The 25,537-nt window shown below is 51.1% G+C and overlaps 4 protein-coding genes across 11 annotated transcripts; 3 read left to right on the forward strand and 1 right to left on the reverse strand.

The window, feature by feature from the left end:
• Positions 1 to 9,707: 9,707 nt before the first annotated feature.
• LTA (lymphotoxin alpha) lies at positions 9,708 to 12,510 on the forward strand. Of its 3 annotated transcripts, none has more exons than XM_058733285.1 (3): positions 9,708 to 10,514; positions 10,920 to 11,027; positions 11,116 to 12,510. In XM_058733285.1, the coding sequence occupies exons 2-3, from the start codon at positions 10,929 to 10,931 to the stop codon at positions 11,875 to 11,877; spliced, it is 861 nt and encodes a 286-aa protein (XP_058589268.1). In that variant the 5' UTR covers positions 9,708 to 10,514; positions 10,920 to 10,928; the 3' UTR covers positions 11,878 to 12,510. The 3 variants fall into 3 exon arrangements, with proteins under 3 accessions (XP_058589268.1, XP_058589267.1, XP_058589269.1); XM_058733286.1 differs by lacking the exon at positions 9,708 to 10,514 and having other exon boundaries at positions 10,538 to 11,027; positions 11,116 to 11,221; positions 11,465 to 12,510; XM_058733284.1 differs by lacking the exon at positions 9,708 to 10,514 and having other exon boundaries at positions 10,528 to 11,027.
• A 1,577-nt stretch (positions 12,511 to 14,087) lies between these two features.
• TNF (tumor necrosis factor) lies at positions 14,088 to 16,854 on the forward strand. Its single transcript, XM_058733293.1, has 4 exons — positions 14,088 to 14,451; positions 15,029 to 15,074; positions 15,259 to 15,306; positions 15,638 to 16,854. The coding sequence occupies exons 1-4, from the start codon at positions 14,266 to 14,268 to the stop codon at positions 16,057 to 16,059; spliced, it is 702 nt and encodes a 233-aa protein (XP_058589276.1). The 5' UTR covers positions 14,088 to 14,265; the 3' UTR covers positions 16,060 to 16,854.
• A 1,955-nt stretch (positions 16,855 to 18,809) lies between these two features.
• On the reverse strand, positions 18,810 to 21,612 carry LTB (lymphotoxin beta). Of its 2 annotated transcripts, XM_058733291.1 has the most exons (4): positions 20,664 to 20,948; positions 20,187 to 20,238; positions 19,917 to 19,988; positions 18,810 to 19,459 (listed from the first exon to the last, which is right to left on the reverse strand). In XM_058733291.1, the coding sequence occupies exons 1-4, from the start codon at positions 20,823 to 20,825 to the stop codon at positions 19,005 to 19,007; spliced, it is 741 nt and encodes a 246-aa protein (XP_058589274.1). In that variant the 5' UTR covers positions 20,826 to 20,948; the 3' UTR covers positions 18,810 to 19,004. The 2 variants fall into 2 exon arrangements, with proteins under 2 accessions (XP_058589274.1, XP_058589275.1); XM_058733292.1 differs by lacking the exon at positions 20,187 to 20,238 and having other exon boundaries at positions 19,320 to 19,459; positions 20,664 to 21,612.
• LST1 (leukocyte specific transcript 1) lies at positions 19,376 to 25,532 on the forward strand. 5 transcript variants are annotated; one of them, XM_058733297.1, is made up of 7 exons: positions 19,383 to 19,535; positions 19,978 to 20,609; positions 23,616 to 23,763; positions 23,939 to 24,066; positions 24,434 to 24,535; positions 24,819 to 24,841; positions 25,302 to 25,532. In XM_058733297.1, exons 4-7 carry the CDS (start codon positions 24,039 to 24,041, stop codon positions 25,455 to 25,457), a joined length of 309 nt encoding a protein of 102 aa, XP_058589280.1. In that variant the 5' UTR covers positions 19,383 to 19,535; positions 19,978 to 20,609; positions 23,616 to 23,763; positions 23,939 to 24,038; the 3' UTR covers positions 25,458 to 25,532. The 5 variants fall into 5 exon arrangements, with proteins under 5 accessions (XP_058589277.1, XP_058589278.1, XP_058589280.1 ...); XM_058733294.1 differs by lacking the exons at positions 23,616 to 23,763; positions 23,939 to 24,066 and having other exon boundaries at positions 19,376 to 19,535; XM_058733295.1 differs by lacking the exons at positions 23,616 to 23,763; positions 23,939 to 24,066 and having other exon boundaries at positions 19,376 to 19,535; positions 20,378 to 20,609.
• The last annotated feature ends 5 nt before the right edge of the window (positions 25,533 to 25,537 follow it).

A 25,537-nucleotide genomic window follows, 5' to 3' on the forward strand; every position in this document is an offset into this window, starting at 1 on the left:
CCAAAGCAAGATAAGCCCTGATACCTGGCCCCCCAAACCTCCTTCTTTTCAACGTCCCTCCCTGGTGTCTGGCCCCCGGCCCTGTTGGGGGTTCCCCTGAGATGAGGGCTGTTCACTTTCTCTGACCACAGGGTTTCCGCTTCTGTGTCTCTTGCTTCCTAGGTTGATAAAAATACTGAGCCCTAGAGGCCTTGGCTTCCTCTGACCCCCTGGGGCCAGGCAGCAGGCATCCTGTCCACTGTGATGGGGGCAGGGAGGGAGGCCCAGGGGTCCCCAAGGGATGACTCAGTGCCTCCCGTGAAACACTGGGGAGGTGTGAGTGTATCTGCTCTCGAGAGCTGGAAGGAGGAATCAGTTCTCAGTGAAGGATGATGCATTGGGGTTCAGTTAGAAAAACGGGATTAGGGAACAAGACTAGCAAGATAAAAAAGTGTCGGTTGGGGAATTGGGGTTGCGGCAGGTTTGGGTTAAGTTAGGAAAAGGGTTTGGGAGGGACTCTATTCAGGGTAGTTCAACTGAGCATCAAGTAGCCGAAAGAAATCCAACCTACTTCAATATAAGTCCCACAGGGGAGGCAGGCCCACACCTAACTGTGACTCAGGGCAGGGTGCTGAGTAAATCTTATAGCGTAAGACATGGTGGATACAGAAAGGGGAAGGTGCATTCCATCCTAAAGCACGGCGGCGGCGGACTCTGAGCAGGAAGAGGGCATTTGAGCTGGTGCTGGTGAATAGGTACAATTTCTCTGGGTGGAGAAGTCTCTGTAGATAAGTGAAATGGCTTCAGCTTAGGCCAGGAGTCAAAAAAAAAACGGCGTATTGAGGAAAAAGATGAATGTCGTGAGGTAGACGAAGCACAGGTGTGAGTGTGCACATGTTGAAGAAAAGACCGCAGAAGGCCAAGGTGAAGGATTTGGGCCTTCATCCTGTGTGCCATAGTGACAGCTGCGCAGAAGAGAGAGAGCACGAGAGTGCTGCAGGGGTTACAGACAAAGAGTAAAGAAGAAAACAACTATCATTCGGTGAACACCTGCCATGTTCCTAACATGAGTAATTCTGCCAAAACGGTTCAGAAGGTGGGTGGTGGATCTCTATTATAAAGAAGAAACCAAGGGCTCATAAACGTACTGAACTTCCAAAAAGTAGTGCAATTAGCACGAAGCTCATCTTACTCTGAAACTTGTGTACTTTCACTTAGGCTCCAGTAACAATGGCATTAAAGGAGGGAACAGATCTTAGAAACTTGAAAGGGTAAGTCATTAGCACAAGACAACTCCTGGGATGGTGGGACTGAGGGAAGAGGAATCTTAGGTGACTCTGAGTTTTGAGCCTAGGGGATTAGAAAGATGATGCCTTCCGCCTAGAAGGAGACACCTGGCTGAGGGAAAAGATAAGGAATTCAGTTTCAGACACTGAATCAATAATTTCTTTTTTGAGAGAGAATCCCAAGCCGACTCCACACCTAGCACAGAGCCCAACGCGGGGCTCGAGTTTAGGACTGTAAGATCATGACCTGAGCTGAAATCAAGAGTTGTACACTTAACTGAGTAGCCCGATGCCCCTAATCAATAAAATTTTATTAAGTGCCGGATAGGATCAGGGTACTCTGCAAAACAAAGGGTGTTTTTTATTTAAAAAAAATTTTTTTAATGTTTATTTTTGAGAGAGACAGACAGAATGTGAGTGGGGGAGGGGCAGAGAGACAGGGAGGCACAGAATCTGAAGCAGGCTCCAGGCTGTGAGCTGTCAGCACAGAGCCCGATGTGGGGCTTGAACTCATGAGCCGTGAGATCATGACCTGAGCCAAAATCGGACACTCAACCGACTGAGCCACCCAGGCGCCCCCAAAGAGTTTAAATGAAATAAACTCACTGCCTTCACTGAACTTACACTCTAATGAAATAAACAATATGTAAGTAACAACTACAGGTAATTACCCTAAGTAATGCTTAGAGTAATAAAGTGCTCAAAGGTGGCCTGCTGAATTTGAGATGCTAACGTAACACTCAGGTTGGAGACTTCCGGCAAGCAGGTCCGGAGCTCAAGAGAAAAGTTTGAGCTGGAGGGGTAGATTTGAGCATCATTCCCTTCCTAGCGGAGATTGAGCCCCTGAGTGGACAGGATCCCCAAGAGAGGGTAACCAGAAGAGCCCCTGAAGATGGTAGACGCCAGAAGAATCAATAAAGGGGGGAGGTGGGGAAAGAGGAGTAGGGCAAGGGAGGGGCGTGCCAAGCAGAGACAGGGCACCCACATCTAATCCTTCAAAGAGGTCTAGTAGGGGAAGGTTGAAAAGATACTTTGGGTTCAGGAACTAGACAATTACAAATTTTGAGAAAACAGTTTCCACTTACCAAAGGGGCAGAAATCACTTTACATAGGTTGAGGAATGAGTGGGAGGTGAGGAAAGGGAGGTGGTAGGTACAAAGTCATAGAATGGTGAATGTGGAAGATAACTAAGAATCATCTCTGCTTCAACCCACAAATTTTACAGATAAGGAAAATTTTACCAGTTCCCAAGAAAAGTGGGCAAAGGGGCTAGTCTCTGGAGACATCACACAGAAAAAGAAAGTGAGAGATGGGATGGACATTTGAGGGAAAAACAGAGTCCAGGGAAAGATTTTTTTATTTACAAGAAATTACAATATTACAAAAACATGTTTGTAAAATGTAAGCAAGGTGCATGAAGAGAGAAAGATACTAAAGATGTAAGCGGGGAAAGAATATAGTAAAGACAGAGGAAGTGGAATACACAGTGCAAAGGATCAGCCTTGGACAGGGGAGTCCTTCTCTGAGTCAGAAGAAAAGAAAGATGAAATGTAAATAAAGTGAAGGAAAAGAAGGACATGAAGAAATCCAGCTTGGTGGGCCTTGAGCACAATAAAATAGATGATAGTATCACCAACTGAAAGTAAAGAGGTCAAGAGGCACGGATTTTTAGAACACCTGCAGGGGTATAACAGGGAATCAAGAAAGGATTAAGAAACACTGAGGGCTTTCTGAGATTAGATGGCCAGGATTGCCCCTTTTGGTGACATGACTCCCTCCTGCGGTGTTTGGCAGCCCAGGAGAAGCCCCCAAGAATGAAACAATTGAGTTTGCCCAAGTCAAGTTTTTCAAGGTCATCTTGGTAGAACACCAAGTGATTCTTAAGTGCTGGTGAAAGTAGTTGAAATTTTTGACCATGCAGTGCAAGTTAAACCAAATGGACAAGGAAAACAAGGAAAGAAGAGGGGTTGGAAGTCTTAGTGAGAATGGAGAACTAATTTGATGGGAGGGAAGAGTTGGGGTTGTGAAAGCGGAGTGGTCGTGATGAGAGGGAGAATTCAGAGTTCAAGATCTCAAAGATGTAGCCCTTCCAAGTGAGGCTGAGGTTTGAGAGACAACCTTGCTCATGGATGCCTAAAGTAGGGAAAGAGGCTGGAGAGCTGTTGTAATTGAGAGTTGAAGCCCTGAGAGGACAGAGCGTGAGACTCATCTGTGTGGTTTTGAACTCTCTAAAGATGTTGGTGGGGATGAGATACGAAGAAAAACTAAGCTAGATATAAAGATGTTAAGAGTGTGATAAAGATGTTGGTGGAGAAGACTGTGCTGTGCAGATAGAAAGAGCATGGCAAATGTGAAAGGCATGGGCTTCAAGAGAAGAAAAGGAGGTTATCAGTGGTGCAGAATCATGGTCTCTCCTCTGCTCCCTGCCTCCTAGTGATTGGGTAGAAGAAAGAGCAGACTTCACCACAAAAGAGAAGGAGCATCATTAGGGTAAATACTGCCAGAGGAAGACTCTTTCAAAAATGAAACAGAGAATTAGAATATTTAAGGAATTCCACAGAATACTGTGAAATTGATTGGTAGAAGTGTCCTTGTGGTGTAAGGAATCTAATCCAGGGAGGTTAGATCCCAGTGAGAGTTCAGGAGAAGACGACAAAGTCTGGAGGGGTTTGCTTCTGGAAACAGGAGGTAGGTCACTGCTTCTGGAATTTAAAATGGAAGGTACATAACATTTATTATGAGGGGAAAAACATAAATACCTTGAAGGGGGTGTTAAGAGGATGCACAAGACAAGGTATCCCTTCCAGTTCCATGGCATTAAATGCCATCTTCATGCTGATGACTCCCAGCGTTGTCTCTCTAGTTCTGACCTTGCCTCTGAAATCCAGACTCCTATGTCACTGCCAAGTGACATCTCCACGTGGATGTCTGCCCCAAAGATTTAGACTTAACCTATTCAGAATTGAACTTTTGGTTCTCCCATCCCATCAGAATCCACTCCTGTCTCTCCATCTTCCACCCCCACTCCCCTGCCATCCAATTTATCATCTAGTCCTGGCAATTCTACCCCTGAAACATATCCCAAATGTATCTACTTCTCTCCATTTTCATGGCTGCCACCATCTTCTCTCCTGCTATTGCTGTGATTGCCTCCTAACTGGTGTCCACGCTTTCACTCTTTACTCCTACAATCCAGTCTAGACACAGGATCTTTTAAAAACATAAATCCAGGGCTGCCTGGGTGGCTCAGTCAGCTAAGTGTTAGACTCTTGATTTCAGCTCAGATCATGATCTCACAGTGATGAGATCAAGCCCCTCAACAAGCCCCACGTAGGGGCACCATGCCTCGTGAGGAAACTGCTTGAGATTCTCTCTCCCTCTTCACTCTCTCTCTCTGCCCCTCCCCTGCTCAGGTGACTGCATGTGCAAGCTGGCTCTCTCTCAAAAGATTTTTTGTAATAAAACTTAAAAAATTAAAAATAAAAATATAAATCCAATCACCTCTGCCTCCCTCCTCCTCCTCCTCCACATCCCCTATTCCCCCCTTCCCCTGCTTATACACACACACACATACACACTGACACCTTCCAAAGGCTTCCCATGGTTGAATAAAAGCCAGATGCTTTATTTCCCTTTGCATGGCCCTGTGTGATCTGGCTCCTGCCTCCTCTCCCTGACCTCATCCCCCACTGCTTCCCACTCTCTCTCTGCTCCAGCCACACCGGCTTCCTTTCTGTTCCTCAACACCCCCAGCTCATTTCTACCTTCCAGCCTTTGCAATAGGCTATTCCCTTTGCCTGGAATGCTTCTCCCCTAAACCTTCACCTGGTCACTTTTACTTGTAATTTGGGTCTCAGCTTAAATGCCACTTACTTAGGACTTTCCTGACCACTGTGTCTCAAGTAGTCCTCTGCCATTCATCACATGCCCTGTATTATTTCCTCATAGCACTACTTACTGACTTCTTCAGTATTATTTCCTTTCTGCCTTGCTAAGGTGTTTGATTTGTTTGTCACCATATTCCTACTACCTAGAACAGTGCCCAGCACGTAATGAAAACTTTTTAAAAGTTTGTTTATTTATTTTGATAAAGAGAGACCAAGTGGGGGAGGGGCAGAGAGAGAGAGGAAGAGAGAGAATCCCAAGCAGCCCCCATGCTGTCAGCACAGAGCCCAACTCAGGGCTTGAACTCACAAACCGTGAGATCATGACCTGAGCCAAAATCAAGAGTCAGATGCTTAACCAACTGAGCCACCCAGGGGCCCCAATGAAAATTTCTTAAATGGAGGGATGGATAAATAATGGAGTGAAACAGGAGAAAGCTCAACTTCAGGTCTGTGGCTTCGACTGGACTTACCTTTAGAGTCAGGTTTAACTATAGGGTCAGGTATGGAGATGAGCAGATTTCAAGATTTAGCTATAGGAAACAAGGTTACGTTAGTTTAGAGGCTAAGTTTACTTTCAGGTTCATTTATTGGGATGTGTTTAGATTTGAGGTTAGGGTTGAGTTTGGGTTGCAATTTGGGTTGAGGTTAAATTTGAGTTATGGTCAAACTTATTAAATCTCAACTTAGGTGGTTAGGCTAAGTCCAAGTTTGAAGCTAACGTCATTTCAGCTTCATTTGGAGGCCTCAGAGATTTCACTAGTTTCTCCACAGAGCCCACTGTAGAGACTGTATTTCCCTGAGTTTGGGGCACAAGACTCTAGTCATCACCCCTCCCACCCAGGGAAAGCCCCAAACCAACTGCTGGCCTCCCCAAGAAAGAAACCGAATTTCACACAACCTCCGAAACTGAGATTGAAACCAAGATTGGCCCATCTCAAGGAGCGCCCTTCAGCACATCACAAATGCCCGTGACACTGAGCCTCAGCCCAGTTCTTGCCCTTCCTTCCTCTCTGTCTCTCATGTCTCCCCATCACTCCTTCTCACCTTCCCCTTTTTATCCCTCAATGTCCCAGTCTTCCTCTCTGACCTGTTCTCCCTTTCTCAGTTTCTCATCATTAATTGCAACACTGTTTTATATTTTAATATAAATGAGGTCTCTTAGTCCATTGGCTCCTACCATCGGAGAGGCAGAAGGAAACAACAAGAAGAAAAAGGAACCCAGAGGAAAAGGGACACAGAGAAAAGGAAAAGAGCAGGGACCAAGAGGGAAACCAACAGGGACATAAGAGAGAATAGGTTAAAAGAATAAGAAGCAGCCAACATATTGACAAGATATTTAAAAGGAGCATCTGTGGCTTCTCTTCCTCCATCACATCTGGTCAGCCCCCAAGACCTGCAGATTTTGCCTCAAAAACTCTCCTCCTGGGGCGCCTGCGTGGCTCAGTCAGTTGAGCACCCAACTTCAACTCAGGTCATGATCTCACCATTCATGAGTTCGAGCCCCACGTCGGGCTCTGTGCTGACAGCTCAGGGCCTGGAGCCTGCTTCAGATTCTGTGTCTCCCTCCCTCTCTTCCCCTTCCCCTCTCACGCCCTCTCTGTCTGTCTCTCTCTCTCTCTCTCTCTAAAATAAACATTAAAAAAAAAAACAACTCTCCTTTCCATCCTCTTGCTGCTGCCTCTTGTATCTCCTTCCTAGGTTATTGCACAACTCTCCTAACAAGCCTCCACTTCTGGTTTTGCCTGCAGCCCCCTAACTCCCATACCCTAGTCCATTCTTCATGCAGCTTCCAGACTCATTTTTCTGAGGTACCAATCTGCGTGAGTCCCTGTCTCACTTAAAAATGTCAGTGGCTCCATTTTGGATCCTCTGTCTCCCTCTCTCTCTGCCCCTTCCCCTCTTGCTCTCATTCTCTCTCTCTCTCAAAAATAAAATAAATATTTATTATTTTTTGTAAAAAATTTTTTAACGTTTATTTATTCTTGAGACAGAGAGAGACAGAGCATGAATGGGGAAAGGTCAGAGAGAGAAGGAGACACAGAATCCAAAACAGGCTCCAAGCTGTCAGCACAGAGCCAGACGCGGGGCTCGAACCCACAGACCACGAGATCATGACCTGAGCTGAAGTTGGATGCTCAACCGACTGAGCCACCGAGGCGCCCCTATTTTTTGTTTATTTTTGAGAGAGAAAGAGACAGAGTGCGAGCAGGGGAGGGGCAGAAAGGGGGAGACACAGAATGGGAAGCAGGCTCCAGGCTCCCAGCTGTTAGCACAGGGTCCAACACGGGGTTCGAGCCCACAAGCCATGAGATCATGACCTGAGCCGAAGTCAGACGCTTAACTGACTGAGCCACCCGGGTGCCCAAAAAATAAAGCATTAAAAAAATAAATACAAAATAAATACAAAAACAAATACAAAAATACAAAATAAATACAAAATAAATGCAAAAAAATAAATACAAAATAAAACACTTAAAAAATAAAAAATAAAAATTGTTGGTGGCTCCCCACTATAATTAGAAAGAAACAAAACTTCTTTTCTTGGTTTTAAACCCTTCAGAATGTATTCTCGGCTTACCTCCCAAGCCTCATCTCTGCTCCTTCTATTTGTACCCAATTGCACCTCTTGGCATACTTCATACTTTTTTACCTCCAGTCCTTGCACATACCGTTCCCTCCATCTGGAATACTCCTTGTCATCTTCTTTCCCTCAACACTTAATGCCTGACACCCCTCCCCCAGGCCAAGTTTGATGGCTTTTCTGTGGGCTGCCCACCGACACACTTTATTGTAATGATCTGGTAACCTTCCTGTCTTCTGCACGGGTCTTTGAGCTCCCGGAGGCCAGGGGACTGTCTTTTGTGTCTGCATCCTCATTGCCTTGTGCAAGGTACTCAGGAAATGTTTGTGAAATCCAGAGAAAGGCAAAGAGGCGAAAGGAGAGAGAAAAGAAATAATAGATGAGTTTGGAAGGCATGAAAAGCAAAGGGGAGGAAAACAGGAGAAATGAATCATACACACCCTGAATGCTACTTACGTGCCTGTCACAGGACCCCAGACCACTCAGAAACTTTGTGCCAGAGGAGAACAGCAATATGCCCAATGCCACAGAGGGAGGGCTTTAGCCATTCAAAACCCTCAAAATGAAAGCATAACAACATGAACAAAAATAATAATGATAGTTGGGGTGCCTGGGTCACTCAGTCAGTTAAGCATCCGACTCTCAGTTTCAGCTCAGATCATGATCTCAGTTTGTGGGTTCAAGCCCTGCATCAGGCTCTGCGCGGATGGTGCAGAGCCTGCTTGGGATTCTCTCTCTCCCTCTCTCTCTTCCCCTCCCTCGTCTCTCTCTCAGAATAAATGAACTTAAAAAAATATAATAAGGGGGGCATCTGGGTGGCTTAGTCAGTTAAGGGTCCAACTTCAGTTCAGGTCATGATCTTGCAGTTTGTGGGTTCGAGCCCACATCAGGCTCTCTGCTGACAGCTCAGAGCCTGGAACATGCTTCAGGTTCCATGTCTCCCTCTCTCTCTGCCCCTCCCCTGCTCATGCTCTGTCTCTCTCTCAAAAATAAACAAACATTAAAATTTTTTAACTTTTTTAAATAATAAAAATAATAATGATATTTGACATAGCAGATTGTTATTTTCTCAATCTTATGAAACATGGATAAAATCATCTTTAGAAATCTTGCTTTTCATACTTACAAATTAAGTGAAAACTGGCTCATGTAAAAAAGTGCTCATATAGGGGTGCCTGGGTGACTCCGTCGGTTCAGCGTCTGACTTCAGCTCAGGTCATGATCTCACGGTTCGTGGGTTCAAGCCTCGCGTCGGGCTCTGCGCTAACAGTGAGGACTCTGCTTGGGATTCCCTCTCTCCCCCTCTCTCCCCCTCTCTTTCTCTGCCCCTCCACTGCTCGAACTTTCTCTTTCTCACAAAAATAAAAAAAATAATAAAAACAAAAGAATGTTCATATCAATATCTTTCATAGTAGCCAACAACTAGAAACAAACCAAATGTCCGTCCACAGAAGAATGAGTAAATAAATTAGAGTACATTCACACAATAGACCATGACATCATAATGAGAAACAAACAAACCAGCCACTACTGATACATGCAACCACATGGATGAATCTCACAAACATCATGTTGAGTGAAAGAAGCTAAACCCAAACCAGTACATTCTGTGTGACTTCATTTATACGATACAAAAGCAGGAACAACTAATCACTGGTGACCAGAAAGTGGTTGGTTATCTTTGGAGGGTATCACCTGGGAGGGGGCATGAGAGAACCTTCTGGGGATCTGAAAAATACGGTGGCTACATGGCTATCAGCAGATGGAAATGTTCAACAGGCTGTAAATTTAAGAGGTGTGCACCTTACTGCACCCAAGTTAAAAAGGGGAAATCTTTAACAATTTTAAAACAGAATACTGGTTCTGCAAATGCAGCTTCGAGACAAGTCCTGTGGTTGTCCCCACCTTACCCTAGCTCACCACCCTCCAGCCCCTCACCACCCTCCAAAGTCTTCCCTGTAGAGAACTTCAGAAGTTGCTACATTCCCTGATCCCAGAGTGTGTGTTTGTTTGGGGTTATACAAATCTGATCTGGGGGGGGGGGGGGCTGCCTAAGGTGGAGATAAGGTAGAAGACATCCCTCCACAGTGAGAGGAGACCTCATCGTATGTGAGTACGTGACGACATCTCTGAGAAGGGGAACCATAACATTTATCTTCCAAACGAGGACACTTCTGAGAGCGAAAGGGAGATCCATGAACATTTTCACCAGGACAGCAGGCATAAACCAGAATGTCCCAGGCAAGGGGGTAGATCATGGAACTTCTTGATATAAAACCTGCCAGATGACCAGGAAAGTCCACATACTGGGACAAGTGTGAGTTGAGCTGTTTGGGACAAGGATGGGGGCATCAGAGGAGGAAATGGGCACAGAGAGTAGCCTGTAATCAACCAAGGGTGCAGAGGTGTTATATATAATCGCTCTTCAGGGAACCGGGCCTCCAGCCCACGCCCCAGCTGCTCCCCCCGCCTCTCCGAATTGACTGTCCGTCCCTTCCCTGGAACTCCTAAGCCTGACCCTGCTCCCTGCCCCTCCCAGCCCACGGTTCCCCTGACCCCACTCCCTTTCCCAGAACTCAGTCGTCTGAGCCCCCAGCCTGCGGTTCACTCCTAGGCCTCAGCCTTTCCTGCCTTCGACTGAAACAGCAGCATCTTCTAAGCCCTGGGGGCTTCCCCGGGCCCAGCTGGGGCCTAGAACCCGCCCGCTGCCTGCCACGCTGCCACTGCAGCTTCCTCTATAAAGGGACCCAGGCGTCCGGGCCCAGGGGCCCCACAGAGCAGGTGAGACTCTCCCGCCCCGTCTCCTTGGGCTGCTGGGGGGTGGACTCCCCTGGGCACTCTGCCCCTCCGCCTGCGCCCCGGCCCCCCTCCTGTACCTCCTGCCTGAGGCTGGGCCTTGGTGGGTTTGGTTTTGGTTTCTCCTCCCTCCGACTCTTCATCAGTCATTTTCTCCCTGTCTCTATCACACCTTCTCTGTTTCTGCCACGAGTCCTCTCTGTTCCCTTCCCGTGTCTCTGTTTCTCTTTCTGTCTCCCCCTGCTCACCTTGGGGTTTCCCTGACTGCATCTTGTCCCCTTCTCTTATCCGTTTTGCCCTCTCTCTCGGATGGCTGTCTCTCCCCGGGCAGGCAGGAGGCCGTCATCTGCACCTTGCCCCGCCCCACTCACTGTCTCTCTCCCCCCGCAGGTTCTCCCCATGACACCACCTGGAAGGCTCTACCTCCTGCGGGTGTGCAGCGCCCCCCTCCTCCTCCTCCTTCTGGGGCTGCTGCTGGCCCTGCCGCCTGAGGCCCAGGTGAGGCAGCAGGAGAACGGGAGGGCAGCAGGGGTGGCCCAGCCAATCTTTGGGCCCTAGAGCCATCCTCGTCCGTCTTCTCCCCTAGGGGCTTCCTGGTGTTGGCATCTCACCCTCAGCTGCCCGGACTACCTATCAGCACCCTCAGAAGCACTTCGCACAAGGCACCCTCAAACCTGCTGCTCATCTTATTGGTAAACACCATCTGGCCCTCCAGACACATAGTCCCCAGCTCTCCTCCTACACCCCCTCAAGGAACCAAGCACCTACTGCACCCCTCCCCCAACTTTCTCCACCTCCCAAAACAGGGGCATCCCTCTCCCATCTGTCCTCCCAACCATCCCCCCAGGAACCCAGTCCAGCACCTACTTCCTCAGGGATTAAGACTGCTGACCCCCAGCTTCTTGACCTCTCCCATCCCCTATGGCTCTTCCTAGGAGACCCCAGCACCCAGAACTCACTGCGCTGGAGAGCAAACACAGATCGTGCCTTCCTCCGCCATGGCTTCTCCTTGAGCAACAACTCCCTCCTGGTCCCTACCAGTGGCCTCTACTTTGTCTACTCTCAGGTGGTCTTCTCTGGGGAAGGCTGCTTCCCCAAGGCCACCCCAACCCCTCTCTACCTGGCCCATGAGGTCCAGCTCTTCTCCTCCCAGTACCCCTTCCACGTGCCTCTCCTCAGTGCTCAGAAGTCCGTGTGCCCAGGGCCACAGGGACCTTGGGTGCGCTCTGTGTACCAGGGAGCTGTGTTCCTGCTCACCCAGGGAGATCAGCTATCCACTCACACAGATGGCATCTCCCACCTACTCCTCAGCCCCAGTAGTGTCTTCTTTGGAGCGTTTGCTCTGTAGAAATCTCCAGAAAGAAAACTAATTGGTTTCAAGACCTTCTCCCATTTTGCCTCCGTGCTGACCACTTCAAGGGTGTCACCACACCTCTTTTGACCATTCCACGTGTCTCAAGTCTCCCTGCTTATGTTACCTGGAGCTTCCAAAGAAGGAATTCTAGGCAGCCCGGGGGACCACACCCGCCTGAACTACACCAATGCGAGGCTGAGGATTTCAAGTCTGCCTAGAAGTTCCCACCCAGAGCTCTTCATCTGTCCTGCCCATCTAAGGAAAGCCTGGCCCTGCACGTGGAGGGGGCAGACACATGGAGGAGCTTGAGTGGATGACAGGAGGCAGGGGAGGGGGGATTATTTATAGAGGGAAAAAATTAAATTATTTATTTATGGAGGATGGAGGGAAGGGAATAATAGAGGGCCATCAGAAGAGAGAGAGAGAGAGATACACCCAAGAGATGAAGAGCCAGAGAACATCAGCATAAGGATGACCCAGTGAGAGAGAAAACAAGTGAATCTGAGACACCGGGGAGCTCTAGAAGGAAGCAAGAGACTCTTAAGATCCAGCCACTGCTTGACTAGACACCCCATGAGAAGACATCTGCACCTTCAATGAAGCCCAATAAACCTCTTTTCTCTGAAATGCTGTCTATGTCTGTCTGTCTGGGAGGGGAGAATTTCCCAGGTCTCTAAGGGACGGAAGGAGGACAGAGGCCCCCGAAGAGACAGGAACTGTGGGCATACAAGGAGATAAAGGGGCCTAAAGAGCGCTGGGGGAATGTGGTAGAGTCATAGAGGTGAGGCAACCAGAGATACTGCAGGGAAACCAAAGGATAAGCTGGGAAGAAAAGGGAAACATGGGGGTCCAAGGTCTGGAGGAGTGGAGGTCAGGAGGGCCACTGGCACATGCGGCCACATGTTGAGGCTCTGAGGAAAGGGGGTTACAGGAGGCCTCTAGGGAGAAGTGATCACACCAAAGGTGTTCAGGACCATGGGGGTGGACATGGGGAGCCTCTGGAAGACATGGCTTTACAAGGGCCCTGAGGAGTGGGAGAGCCCCCAAGGCTGGGGGGGGGGGGGGCACCCAGGGGACACTTTAGGAGACAAGGTGATACAGAGGGGTTCTGAGGGCTAGGGCTACCTCCAGAAATCTGGAGAGAGTTGGAGTTCTTTGGGATACATGGCCCCACACAGGGGCTCTGAGGGATGGGGGCTTCATGCAAAAGTCAGGGCTTCAGGGACGCCTGGGTGGCTCAGTTAAGCGTCCAACTTCAGCTCTCGTCATGATCTCACAGTTCGTGAGTTCGAGCCCCTCATAAGGTTCTGTGCTAACAGCTCAGAGCTTGGAGCCTGCTTCAGATTCTGTCTGTCTCTCTCTCTCTGCTCTCTCCCCACTCATACTCTGTCTCTCTGTCTCTGTCTCAAAAATAAACATGAAAATTTTTTTTTAAAAAGTCAGGGCTCCAGATTCCCTTGGAAGCCAAGAATGAAACTATCACTGCTGAGTTCCTGGTCAGAATGAAAGGAGAAGGCCTGCCCTCCTGGGGTTCGTGAATTCCCAGGGTTGCTTTCACTCCCACTGGGGCTGTCCCAGACATGTCCCTGCTATTTACCGCCCCCTCCCCAGCCCTTTCAGAGACCCCTATTCACATCCCCAGCCTTCTCTCAAGCTCCCTTCTCTCAAGCTTCTTTTTCCCCCAGGGACCCAAACACATGTCTCAGGACCCAACACAACTTTCCCCCCTAAAACACCCCCCCCTCCGCCAGGTTTCTCCCCACCAATGACTCTGCTTTCTGAAGTCTTTCCCCTTTCTAGCTCTACACCTACCTAAGTCCTGTCTGGAAATCAGAGGGAAATAGGCCATGGACATGATCCTCAAGAAAAAAAAAAATGGAGGTAATTGGGGGCAGTGGGAAACTGGGGTCCAGCCTCCAGGGTCCTACGTACGCACCAAGCCTCCCTCAGAATCCGAGTGGGGCGGATAGGAAGTATCCCTGATGCCTGGGTGTCCCCAACTTTCCAAACCCCCACCCCCGCGATGGAGAAGAAACCGAGACAGAAGGTGTAGGGCCCACTACCGCTTCCTCCAGATGAGCTCATGGGTTTCTCCACCAAGGAAGTTTTCCGCTGGTTGAATGAGAGTTTTCCCCGCCCTCCTCTTGCCCTGTGGGTATATAAATGCAGCTGTCTGCACACCCAGTCAGCAGAAGCTTCCTCAGCGAAGACACCAGGGGACCAGCCAGAAGAGAGACAGAAGCAACTCCAGACCCCCCCGGAAATAACATCTCAGACGACACACCCCCAGACAAGCAGCCAGGCGATTCTCTCCCTCTCACACACGCTGCCTTAGGGCTCTACCATCACCCAGCTGGACTTGAGCCCCCTGGGAAGAACGCCATGAGCACTGAAAGCATGATCCGGGACGTGGAGCTGGCTGAGGAGGCACTCCCCAAGAAGGCAGGGGGCCCCCAGGGCTCCAGAAGGTGCTTGTGCCTCAGCCTCTTCTCCTTCCTCCTCGTCGCAGGAGCCACCACACTCTTCTGCCTGCTGCACTTTGGAGTGATCGGCCCCCAGAGGGAAGAGGTGAGTGCCACACCAGACTTGGCTCATTCTCCTACCCAGAGAGAAATGGGAGAGCAGGAGGGCAAGAAATGGGGTGGGGGAAGGAGGTGTGCTGATGGGGATGGGTGAGAGAAAAAACGTGGAGAAAGACGGGGAGGCAGAAAGAGATGTGGAGAGCGATGAAGAGAGAAGGGACGGAGCACACCAAAGGTGCTCTCTAAGCACTTCTTGAATGAATGAATGAGCACACACATAGACAGACAGAGAGAGAGAGAGAGAGACAGAGAGAGAGAGAGAGAGAGAGAGATGTGTGGAGAGATGTGGGGTGTAGGTTGAGAGATGGGAATAAAGATGCGAGACACAATGATGTGGGCGATATGAGAGAGACAAGGAAAGAGGTGAAGAAAGAGATAAGGAAAGATGAAGGTAGGGTGTCTGTCACGTGGAAGACAGTGAAAGTGCTGTTGAATGAATGAATGGATGAATCAATCGATGAACAGAGAGAGAGAACCAGAGTATGAGCTGCATAAACAACCTAGCTGTTTCTCGTTTAGGGGTAACTTGTTCTAATGCTAAACCTCCTCCTTCTCCCCAACAGCTCCCACATGGCCTGCAACTAATCAACCCTCTGCCCCAGACACTCAGTAAGTGTCTCCAAAGCTTCTCTCCTGGTTCTGGGCTTGGGTGAGGGAGGGGGTTAGTCCTGGGATAGCAGCACTGGGGGAAATTCAGAGTTTTGGTTTGAGGGGAGGAGGAATGGAAGTCAAAGTGGGATATTTTCCAGGAAGCGTAAGGGTCTCACCTTTTTCTTTCCTCTTTCCTCCTCAGGATCATCTTCTCGAACTCCGAGTGACAAGCCAGTAGCCCATGTAGTAGGTAAGACTTCTGAGGCTGTAGCTGGAGGATGGCAAAGCAGGTGGGATATAGAGGGCTAGGATTTGGGGGCTGAGCCCAGGCTGAAGGTAGACAGGCCTTGGAGATGATATGAGAAGGATTCACTGAGCTCAAGGAGAGAGTGAAGGAAGAGCACAGGCCTTGAGGGGGACACTCAGAACCTCATGGCCACATGAGACATGGGAGGACAGACAGAGGGGACAGGAACCGGATGTGGGGGGGGGGTGGGCAGAACTTGAGGGCCAGGATGTGGAGAGTGGAACTGACAGGGTCACACTGACTTACCCCTCCCTCCTTCTCTCCTTCCCTCCAGCAAACCCCGAAGCTGAAGGGCAACTCCAGTGGCTGAGCCGGCGTGCCAATGCCCTCCTGGCCAATGGCGTGGAGCTGACAGACAACCAGCTGAAGGTGCCCTCAGACGGGCTGTACCTCATCTACTCCCAGGTCCTCTTCACGGGCCAAGGATGTCCTTCCACACATGTGCTCCTCACCCACACCATCAGCCGCTTTGCCGTTTCCTACCAGACCAAGGTCAACCTCCTCTCTGCCATCAAGAGCCCTTGCCAGAGGGAGACCCCAGAGGGGGCTGAGGCCAAGCCCTGGTATGAGCCCATCTACCTGGGAGGGGTCTTCCAACTGGAGAAGGGTGATCGACTCAGCGCTGAGATCAATCTGCCTGACTATCTTGACTTTGCCGAGTCTGGGCAAGTCTACTTTGGAATCATTGCCCTGTGAGGGGGCCGGACATCCATCCTTGCCCACCTCAACTCCTTTGTTATCTGCTCCTTCTGACCCCCTCATCCCCTTCTGGCTTAGAAAGAGAATTAGGGGCTCAGGGCTGGGCCCCGAGCTTAGAACTTTAAATAACAACACTTAGAAACCTAAGATCCAGGGACCTGGACTTTGGAGCATTGGGCACCAGCAAGAATTCAAACTGGGGCTTCCAGCATTCACTGGAGATCTCAGGTTTGGATCCCTCAACGCAACCTGGGACACCTGGAATTCGGGGGTCAGGGAACCTTTCTGGCCAGACACTTCAGCACATCCCTTAAGAAGATCTCACCTATAACTTGACATGAGTGGACCTCAGGCCCCCCTTTCTTCAGATGTTTCCAGACTCTTCCCTGAGATGGAAAGCCCAGCCCCTCCCTCACGGGGCCAGCTCCCTCTATTTATGTTTGCACTAGTAATTATTTATTATTTATTTATTATTTATTTATTTACTGATGAATATATTTATTTGGGAGGTTGGGGTGTCCTAGGAGACCAAATGAAGGGGCTGCCTTGACTCGGACATGTTTTCTGTGAAAACGGAGCTGAACTCTAGGCTCTTCCCTCCTGGCCTCCTGGCCTCTGTGCCTCCTTTTGCTTATATATTTTTAAAAATATTTATCTGATCGAGTTGTCTAATTAATGCTGATTTGGTGACTGACTGTCGCTACATCGCTGAACCTCTGCTCCCCAGGGGAGTTATGTCTGTAACCGCCCTACTGTTCAGTGGCGAGAAATAAAATGTACCTAGAAAAGACACATGGTCTCTTTGTTGGCATTAATTCTGCGGCTGCTTCTCCTTGGGGGTGGGGAGCCACTCCCTGAAGTCCCCTCTCTCTCTCTCTCTACATGGCTTAAGATCCCTGAACCCATAAAATAAATGCGAATAAAAGTTAAAAAAAAAAAAAAAAAGATCCCTGAACCCAGTCCCCACTCCTTAGACTACTGGGACTCAGGAGACCCTACATAGAACAAAGCCAAGCCACAAATGCCCCTCCTCCAGGAAACTGGAGCCTGAACCTAATTACCTCTCCCTCAGGGCATGGGAATTTCCAACTCTGGCAATTCCACCGGGGAAGTCCTACTCCTTAAGTGTTCAGGTGAGATTTCCGGCTGTTGCAGCCAGCAAGAGAGCCTGGGAAGGGCCACATTCTCAGGTGCCTGAATCACAGCCAAAGGACTTTCAGACCTTCAGGCATCAGGGCTCCAAATCTGCCTGATCCTGAGCTCCCCCAGCAGCCCTAACTGTGCAACCTGACCCAGTTGCTAAGCCTCATCTACCCAATGAAGATTCTGCATGTGGGGCCACGAGAGAATAGAGGACCTAAGATACATGAGAGCACCTAGCGTAGCACGTGGCATAGTAAGTGCTCGGTGAATTCTGACTTTCTTCCTTCATCCAGCCCCCAGCTGTTCTCTCTGCTTCTGTCTCTCAGTGGGTGGACTTGAAGAGACGAAGGAGGGGCGCCTGGGTGGCTCAGTCGGTTGAGCATCCGACTTCAGCTCAGGTCATGATCTCACACTTTGTGAGTTCGAGCCCCGCGTCCGGCTCTGTGCTGACAGCTCAGAGCCTGGAGCCCGCTTCAGATTCTGTGTCTCCCCCTCTCTCTGCCCCTCCCCTGCTCATGCTCGGTCTCTCTCTGTCTCAAAAATAAATAAAAACATTTTAAAAAATTAAAAAAAAAAGAAGAAACGAAGGAAAATTTAAAAAGAGGAATAAGGTGCAGGTGAAGGACTCACGTGCAAACTCTCACAGATTTTCTTGGTGAATGATGAGGGGAGGGACATGAGGTGAGTGAGCTGAAAAGAGAAAAAAAGCACTCTCTGTCCCCAGGAAGACTCTTCTGGACACAGAGTCAAAGACAAATATGGAGTCAGAAATGAAGACCCAGGGAGTGGGAGTCCCCACTGGGTTCAGAAGTTGGCCCTTCCTTCCTGCCAGGGCTGCCAGGCAGGGGGAAACCGTGTGGTCTGCCGCAGTGGGATAACCCACTGGGGTGACCTAGTTAGGGCCTTGGGTCCCTCTCTGCCTCCTCCAGCCTGGAGCTGAAAGTGTGTCATGGGGTGATGGGGCTGTTGTTACTCACCCCGGGGCCCCAATACTTGCCCGTGCATGGAAAGCACAGCTGAAGTACGAACAAGGGGTGAGGACTTTCCATCTCACCCTGGACAGGGCCAGGTGGCCAACAGAGTTTCCTCCTCGAGTTCTCCCTGGTGTCCTCAGGTACCCTCCCCGCCCCAGCTCTCTCTTTCAGTCTCCTCCCTTCACCCCCCAGAGCTGTGTTTTTCCTTGAAGGTAGTGGCTAAAGGGGCCTTCAGACAACCAGGCAGGCAGCAGGGGAGAAGTGCTAGGCCCTCAGGGATCATTCCTCACTCTGTGCTCCGTCTTCCAGAGCAATGCTTGCCTTCCCCTGTAATGACCCCTGTCACTGATAGAAGGGACCCAAGAGAAAATGCAGTGTGGAGTCTGCTGAGGACTATGTGGCTCTGAGAATAAGGATGGTTGGAGATGCTTTGCAGTTTGAGATCCCCTTCTTCCACCTTCCAAATGGGCTAAGGTTGGGACAAGTGCATTCGGAGGAAGGAGGTGGGTGGGAACGCCACAGATGGCCTTCTCAGAGAGTAGAGGCCATAGGAATTGATTTGATTGTTTCAAGCAACCAGAAAAAGAATATTTTACCAACACTTCTTACCAACCCTGAATTAAGACATACTAGCATCTCAGCATCTGTATTTGGCAACACTAAAGGTTTACATTCTTTATTTTCTTCAGGCTCGAAATCAGTTTTCAAACAGTCTCCTACATTTTTCCCACTGCCACGGGGTCCCTGGAGGCCGGGTCCCCAATATCTGGGCTGGGTCACACATTCCAGCCATGCAGTCGCTTTCCCCAGGGCCGCAGGCGGCCCTCACCCCACCATCACAGCCCCAAAGAAGGTCTTCCCTCTCCTGTAGTCCACCATATCGGGGTGACTGATATTGACGTACACCCTCTCGCCCCTCCGGAGCTGTACCAGGCCCCCGAAGCCCACACTCGTGTACCAGAGAGGCCCGTACTCGTGCGTCCGGGACGGGTCCAAGACCGGGGTCACGGTCTCTGCGCCCTCCAGCAGCAGCTCGGGAGTCCCCGGTCCATACGCGCCACCGGTCCGGTACAGCCGGCTGCGCAGCGTGACCGAGTGGTCGAGGGGGCCCCCGCCGGCAGGGGGCGCCCGACCCCGGTAGCCGACGTGACAGTAGAGGTAATAGAGGCCGTCCTGTGGGAGCGCCAGTCCCTCGGCGCCGGAGAACTGCGTCCCGCTCCTCAAAAACGCCTCTTCTTTCTTGGCCTCCCAGCCTAGCCCCTGCCCCTTCGTCCAAGCACCTGCAGAGAAACGGGCCTGTCGGCTCTCGGGAACCCCATCCCGGAGGAATGATCTAGGCCCGGGACTTCTGGGAGGGTGAGCATGAAGGAGAATGGGGACTTTTAACCCCCTGCAGGGACTTTCAACCTCCCCACCCCCCGCCCGAGCCGGGAGTGGGGGATGGTGGGGGGCGAAGACCGTGGCGCCACCCCTGCAATGATTATGACTAAGGGGACTAATAGCACCAGATTGTGGGGTACGGGGCGCTGTGGTGGGGAGATCCAGGCCGGGTTTTGCCTGCTCCAGGAGGGAAGCAAGAAGCGAATAGGGAGAAGGTGGGCCCTTTAGGGACAAGCGGTGGTGAAGCAGGTCGGAAACACAGCCCCGCAATAACGGAGCAAAGGGATTCGGGCGGGCAGAACTGCACCTTTGACTATCTATGAGAACCTTACCTATGACTATCTATGAGATCCTTACCTATGAGGTGGGCAGCTGGGAGCCTGGAGCTGAAATCTGTTCCTGCCTCTTCCTCTGGCAGCACCTGTGTCCCTGGAAGGGGCGAAGAGTCCACGATTGGGGGCCAGGGTGGCCATCCATGCATGGTCCCCCTGAGAGGACCGAGCGCCAGGGCCCAAGGATGGGGCACCTGGATTCCGGGAGGAAAAGCTCTTCTGGGGATGCAGATGAATGGGAGCTGGGCATCCCTGAAGGGCTGGAGCAGGGGAGGGGGTGATGGTCTGCTCTTACCCAATCGCTGCTGGGCCTGGGCCTGTGCCCCCGGGTCAGCCGTCCCTGTTACCTGGGTGGGTGGGGTCACAGTGCCCAGAGTTCAGTTTTAGCTGATGCCAACCCCACCCCTCCCAACATAAACCCAAGCTCCAGGCCTTAGGGTTTTTCCTACCAGTCCCATCCCCAACATACATCTATCTCCCTGGAAGGGACAACAAGCAGAACATATGTACTTGGGCAGAGACAGAGGCCTGAGTATGTCTTGGGAAGAGGAGAACAGCCAGCCAGACAGCAAAGAAGGAGCTTGGAGATATCAGAACACAACAGCATCACAGGATCTTGGAAAAAGGGCCAGCAAAGAGACAGACAAGGCATCCCCACCGAGGACAGCCAGGCCAACTGAGCAGGATGGGGCAAGAGGCCCCCCAGGCATAGCCAGAGGTAAGTGAGCCTCAGCCACATACAGCCCTCCTAGGGCTGGTTGCAGCTACTCACCTGTCCTCCCTGCTCTTGGGGCACCAAGGCCAGCACAGCCAGGACAGTGATAGGCACAGCCAGCAGCAGGGTCACCAGGGAGGTGGCTCCTGCCACAGCCAGCAGGAGGCAGCCCTTCCCCTGGGGCCTCCTACCCCGGCCCTCTAGCCCCAGTGCCCCCATGGAGACTGAGCCAGGGCCAGGGCAGGGGGGCTTTCATACCTCAGGGGTGGGGCCACCCCCTCCCCATAGACCCACACACCTGGCTGGGACTTTCCGCACACCCCTGCTCCCCTCACCCAGCTTCCTGTTTACCCAGAGCTGGGGTGGGGCAGCTGGATGCCCGGGTTCTCTGAACTGGGGAAGGAGTTGGGGTGAAGAGACAGGCTTGCAGGTTAGAGCTGGAGGGGGGCCTTAGAGATCATCTGGTTCAGCAGGGAGGGAAACTGAGGCCCAGGGAGGGAAGGCAGCTTACAGAAAGTCAGGCAACAAAGCTGCAATGAGAACACAGAAGTCCAGATTTCCAGGACAGTCTGCATTCTTCTACACCCCGGCGGTGGGTGCTGGAGGAAGGACTGTGTCCATGTCCTTGAGAACTTGAGGGATGGATGGCTGTGTTCCTGAGAAGAACTTATGCCCACACTGGACCAACCTCCTCCTTCCATTCCCTTGCTCACCCCTAACCCCAAGAGCCTGGTGAGCAGCAGAGTTCAGCCCGTCCACAGAAATAGCAGCTGAAAGGGGCCTCAGCCTCACCACTGACTATCATCTCTCTGAGGAGGGATGGAAATGAGCATCACCTCCCTTGCTACACAGAGTGTAGACAGGAGAGCGGTGAGGCATAGCCCCACCTCAAAGAGCCTTGCTGTCTAGCATGAGCCCCATCCATTCAGTAGGTGAGACTAAATGTTTATGAATAAATGAAGAAAGGACAAATGAATGAATGAGTGAGCAAAACAAAGCAGCAAGGATCCAACAAATGGTATGGTAGACAGTGCAGTGGGAGTTACAGGGAGGAAGGACCAGGTCCAAGGAAGTTGGAGGTGGTCCTAGATCATCGCCCCATCTCTGTCATTAAGTAATAATAATAATAATAATAATAACGCTATTATACAAGTAGCAGTTAGCATATGGTTGCCACTGACCTACACACTTTATACATAGAAATTCTTTTAATCCTGACACAAACCTTAAGAAACTGAGGCACAGAGAGGTTAAGGAACTTCTAGAAGGCCACACGGTAGTGGCAGAGTCAGGATTTGAACCCAGGCTGTCTGCCTCCAGAGCCCTGACCACAAGACAGTTTAAAAGCTGAGTGCTGACTTCAGATTTGTGCATTTTAGTGTATGTAAATCTTGCCTTCCTCAGCCCCCAAAAAAGAAACTGGGAAACAAAAGCTTGACTCAAGTCAACGATAAGCATGGTAAAAAGGTTTAGAGGCAGGGGTGCCTGGGTGGCTCAGTTGATTGAGCGTCTGACTTTGGCTCAGGTCATGGTCTCACGGTTCATGAGTTCAGCCCTGCATCAGGCTCTCTGCTGTCAACGCAGGGAGCCTGCTTCAGATCCTCTGTCACCTTCTCTCTGCCCCTCCCCTGCTTGCACAACGCACGCTCACTCTCTTTCAAAAATAAATAAACGTTTAAAAATTAGTTAACTTTTAAAAAGGTTTAGAGGTAAAATGTACTGATGTTTGCAACTTTGAAAGGTATCAAAAAATGAGATAGATAGGTATGTAATAAAGCACTATAGAAAATGTCAGTTTTAGAGTCTACGTGGTAGGGATATGTTCACTGTAAAATTGTCTCAATTTTGTTCTGTTTGAGCATTTTAATAATAATAAAATGTGTTAAAATTTTTTCAAAAGCAACCCTAAATACTGCCCACCATCCAGCATGGGTAACCTTGTGGGGGGGAGGGGGAAGGGGAAGAAATGCCAGGAAGTTTCTGAATTTGAAGAAGGAAATGCAAATGCATGTGGACCCAAGCATCAGATATCCTCCTTTTCCTCTTGCCTCCACATGAGGTCCCCAGTCTTCACCCTCCTCAAGAACTGGGTGTGCAGTCCTCCAGCACCCATCTCCCTCTCCATCTCAGTACCACTAAGAGGCCTTCATCCAGGTCTCTGTCCAGAAGTTTTTGGATCACTGCCCTTATTTTTGTGCTCAACCGCAGAATGCTGCCTCCTACAAGAAGTCCACCTAGATTGTCCACACTTCCTTTCCCAACACCGACTCACCATCAGCTTTCTGTCCTAGACTATCAGCAGTACTCATGTACATCTAGTCTCTCGTCTGTCTACTGGTCTGTCTACCAGCAGGCCGCAGACTCTGGACAAGCCTGGAGAGAACAGGAACCCTGGGGAGCAGGGGCGGGGGGGGGGGGGGGGGGAGAGGGGAGGGGAGGGGAGGCAGTCACACCCCACAGTGAGGTGAAGCTGAGGGAAGAGAGTATGGCTTTGAGGTTCCCGGGGCCCTGGAGTCATCTGCTGTCCAGCCTCTGCCTCTGCTCCCTAAAGAATTTAATACAATCCACTTCTGCCCCCACTTCTCTTCGTGGCTACCTCAGGCTCTCTCCTCTCCACCTGTGTTTCTGCTCCCCAATCCAACCACATGCACACCCCCAGCATTCTTCTTGAACCCAGGAGGGTCCCAGTTTCTAGACCCTGGTCAGTGCAGCTGGCTCTGGTGTGAAGTCAGCTACCCCTCTTTGTCCTCAAACAGGAACCAGTGGTTACGGGGCAGGAAGTGCCTGAGGGGAAGTTATGGGGCCCAGACACTCCTCCATGCCCTACTTCAGCCCTAGCAGTATCTGCCCATGGGAAGTGGCTCTCCACCCGAATTGGGCCCTGCTCTCCTGAGTGGCTCTGGGGCTGGGGGAGCGGCCCCAACTGCCAGATAGTCCTGGACACCACCCTCCCTGTTTTTCACGGGTCCACACACACACTCAAAACCGTGTTTCCTCCTCCTCCAACAGCCACTCACCAGAACCTAAAACCATCCCGTGCTGGAGAGGCCCCTATCAACTACCCGGTCAGCCAAGGGCAGAGGAATAGGGGTATATGCTGGGGCTGACACAGCTGGCTTTGAACCCCAGCTCTGCCACTTCTGGGCTGAACCTCCTTGTAAGTAAGAGTCTGAACTCAAGCCTGAGGTTCCCCACCAGGGAAACAGGCACCGTAGTACCCTACGTTGTGGGGATTCGCAGTGACAAATGGAAAGTGCCCGGTTCAGGGTTGGCACATAAGTGGGGCTCCTCAGCCCTGGAACAATTGTAACAGAGGGCCCCGTACTTCACAGATGAGGAACTTGAGGCACGTGACTCTCCCTGGGCCATTTAGCCTAGCACAGCAGGGACCAGGTTTCCTGACTTCCAGGCCAGTCTTCAGTGCTCTACCTAATGGCAGCTTTTAAGGAATGGAAAGAGGGTAAGGTAGCCCTCTGCACAGGGGAGGGTTGTGGGTAAACAGCAGTGTGTGCGTTCATGAGTAGGTGGTCAGAGGACACTCGGTCCAGGTGGGCAGGGGACCTCATGGGGAGGCCCAGAGACGGCACAGATGGCAGTGGGAAGCCTCTGAGGGGCCGGTGGTCATGGGTGTGGGTGAGGTAACAGGTGAGAGGTGGGCACCTCTGGTAGGAGGTGAGATAAACCAGATCCGGGATGAAGAATCTGAGTCTGCTTTTCTGCCTCTAACGCTGTTGGATAGGGAAGCTGAGATACCCTCTGCCAACCAGGAGGATGGGGGAAGCTGAAGGGAGAAATGGGTCCCTGATACCTACCCCTTCTCGCCGCAGGTATATGCCTTTACCTATTTGGCAGCAGCCTGGGGCTGGGGGGGCTCCTGCTCCTGGCTGTGGTCGTTCTGTCTGCCTGTCTGTGTCGGCTCCATCGGAAAGGTGAGCCCCAGCCTCACCTCCCTCATTCGCCCACCACAATGCCCCGTGTTGCCCCCACGCACCCCCTCTCCCGCTGCTTTCCCAGAAGGCCCCGTCAATTCCCACACACCCTGGGAGAGGAGGGTGGGAGAGAGGGGAGGACGGTGTCCAAAGAGAGAGGCAGGCGGGCGTTTGGTTTGGGCCATGGGAACCACAGAGATGTCAGCAAGTGAGGCAACACCGCTGGGGTTGGGAGAGTGATGGGGGAGGGGGGGGCCCTGCTGAGTTTCTTCTTTTCTTCCAGTGAGGAGGCTGGAGAGGAGCTGGGTGAGTCCGGGGCCGGGGGAGTGGGTGATGGGGACGAGCAGGCTGAGGGCTGAGAAGGGAGAGCAAGAGAAGAGAGGGAACACAGGAGCACAAGAGAGCCAGAGACGCAGAGAAAAAAAGGGGGAGAAAAAGAGAAATAAGGATGAGAAGAAAAGCAGAGAGAAAGGGTATAGAGAAAGGAAAAGGTAATAAGAAAGGAGAAAGAGTGTGGAAGCAGTGAGAGAGACAGAGTGAGAGAGAAAATCAGATGGAGAAAGAGAGAGATGCAGGGGGAGGGAAAAAGAGAGAGAATAATGACAACAGAGACGCAGGGAGGAAGGCAATGAGAGAAATGAGCAGGAGTTTAGGCTGGTAGAGACAGAGGGCAGGGGGCACTGAGGAGGCAATGAGGTACAGCAGGGTGGGCAGCAGCACAAGGAAGGACCCAGGGGAGGGGGCTCCTCCAGTGACCTCCCAGCAGTACCTTCTACCCCCGCCCCAGGCCCAGCTCTCGGAGCAAGAGCTCCACTACGCATCTCTGCTGTCCGTGCCTTGCCGTGAGGGGCCTGGCCTCAGCCAAAGGGAAGGCTCCAAGGAGGACCCCAGCAGTGACTATGCCTGCATTGCCAAGAACTAATCCACCTGAGCTCCCCCAAATGCCTTCCCCCAACCCAGGACTGTGGCCCACCCAGTAAAGACCGTGGTCTCACCACCTTC

Source organism: Neofelis nebulosa, chromosome 6 (genome assembly GCF_028018385.1).
Source record: "Neofelis nebulosa isolate mNeoNeb1 chromosome 6, mNeoNeb1.pri, whole genome shotgun sequence".
Taxonomy (NCBI): domain Eukaryota; kingdom Metazoa; phylum Chordata; class Mammalia; order Carnivora; family Felidae; genus Neofelis; species Neofelis nebulosa.

Excerpts from the sequence above, each read along its gene's own strand:
- LTB (XM_058733291.1), bottom strand. The coding sequence starts at position 20,825 with ATGGGGGCACTGGGGCTAGAGGGCCGGGGTAGGAGGCCCCAGGGGAAG. Across the intron at positions 20,239-20,663 it reads CCCAAGAGCAGGGAGGACAG|GTAACAGGGACGGCTGACCC; the intron begins GTGAGTAGCTGC and ends CCACCCACCCAG. Across the intron at positions 19,460-19,916 it reads CCCAGCTGCCCACCTCATAG|GTGCTTGGACGAAGGGGCAG; the intron begins GTAAGGATCTCA and ends GTTTCTCTGCAG.
- LTA (XM_058733284.1), top strand. The coding sequence starts at position 10,839 with ATGGCTGTCTCTCCCCGGGCAGGCAGGAGGCCGTCATCTGCACCTTGC. Across the intron at positions 11,028-11,115 it reads CCCTGCCGCCTGAGGCCCAG|GGGCTTCCTGGTGTTGGCAT; the intron begins GTGAGGCAGCAG and ends CTTCTCCCCTAG.
- TNF (XM_058733293.1), top strand. The coding sequence starts at position 14,266 with ATGAGCACTGAAAGCATGATCCGGGACGTGGAGCTGGCTGAGGAGGCA. Across the intron at positions 14,452-15,028 it reads TCGGCCCCCAGAGGGAAGAG|CTCCCACATGGCCTGCAACT; the intron begins GTGAGTGCCACA and ends TCTCCCCAACAG. Across the intron at positions 15,075-15,258 it reads CCCTCTGCCCCAGACACTCA|GATCATCTTCTCGAACTCCG; the intron begins GTAAGTGTCTCC and ends TTTCCTCCTCAG.
- LST1 (XM_058733294.1), top strand. The coding sequence starts at position 20,396 with ATGTACTTGGGCAGAGACAGAGGCCTGAGTATGTCTTGGGAAGAGGAG. Across the intron at positions 24,536-24,818 it reads GTGTCGGCTCCATCGGAAAG|TGAGGAGGCTGGAGAGGAGC; the intron begins GTGAGCCCCAGC and ends CTTTTCTTCCAG. Across the intron at positions 24,842-25,301 it reads GGAGGCTGGAGAGGAGCTGG|TACCTTCTACCCCCGCCCCA; the intron begins GTGAGTCCGGGG and ends ACCTCCCAGCAG.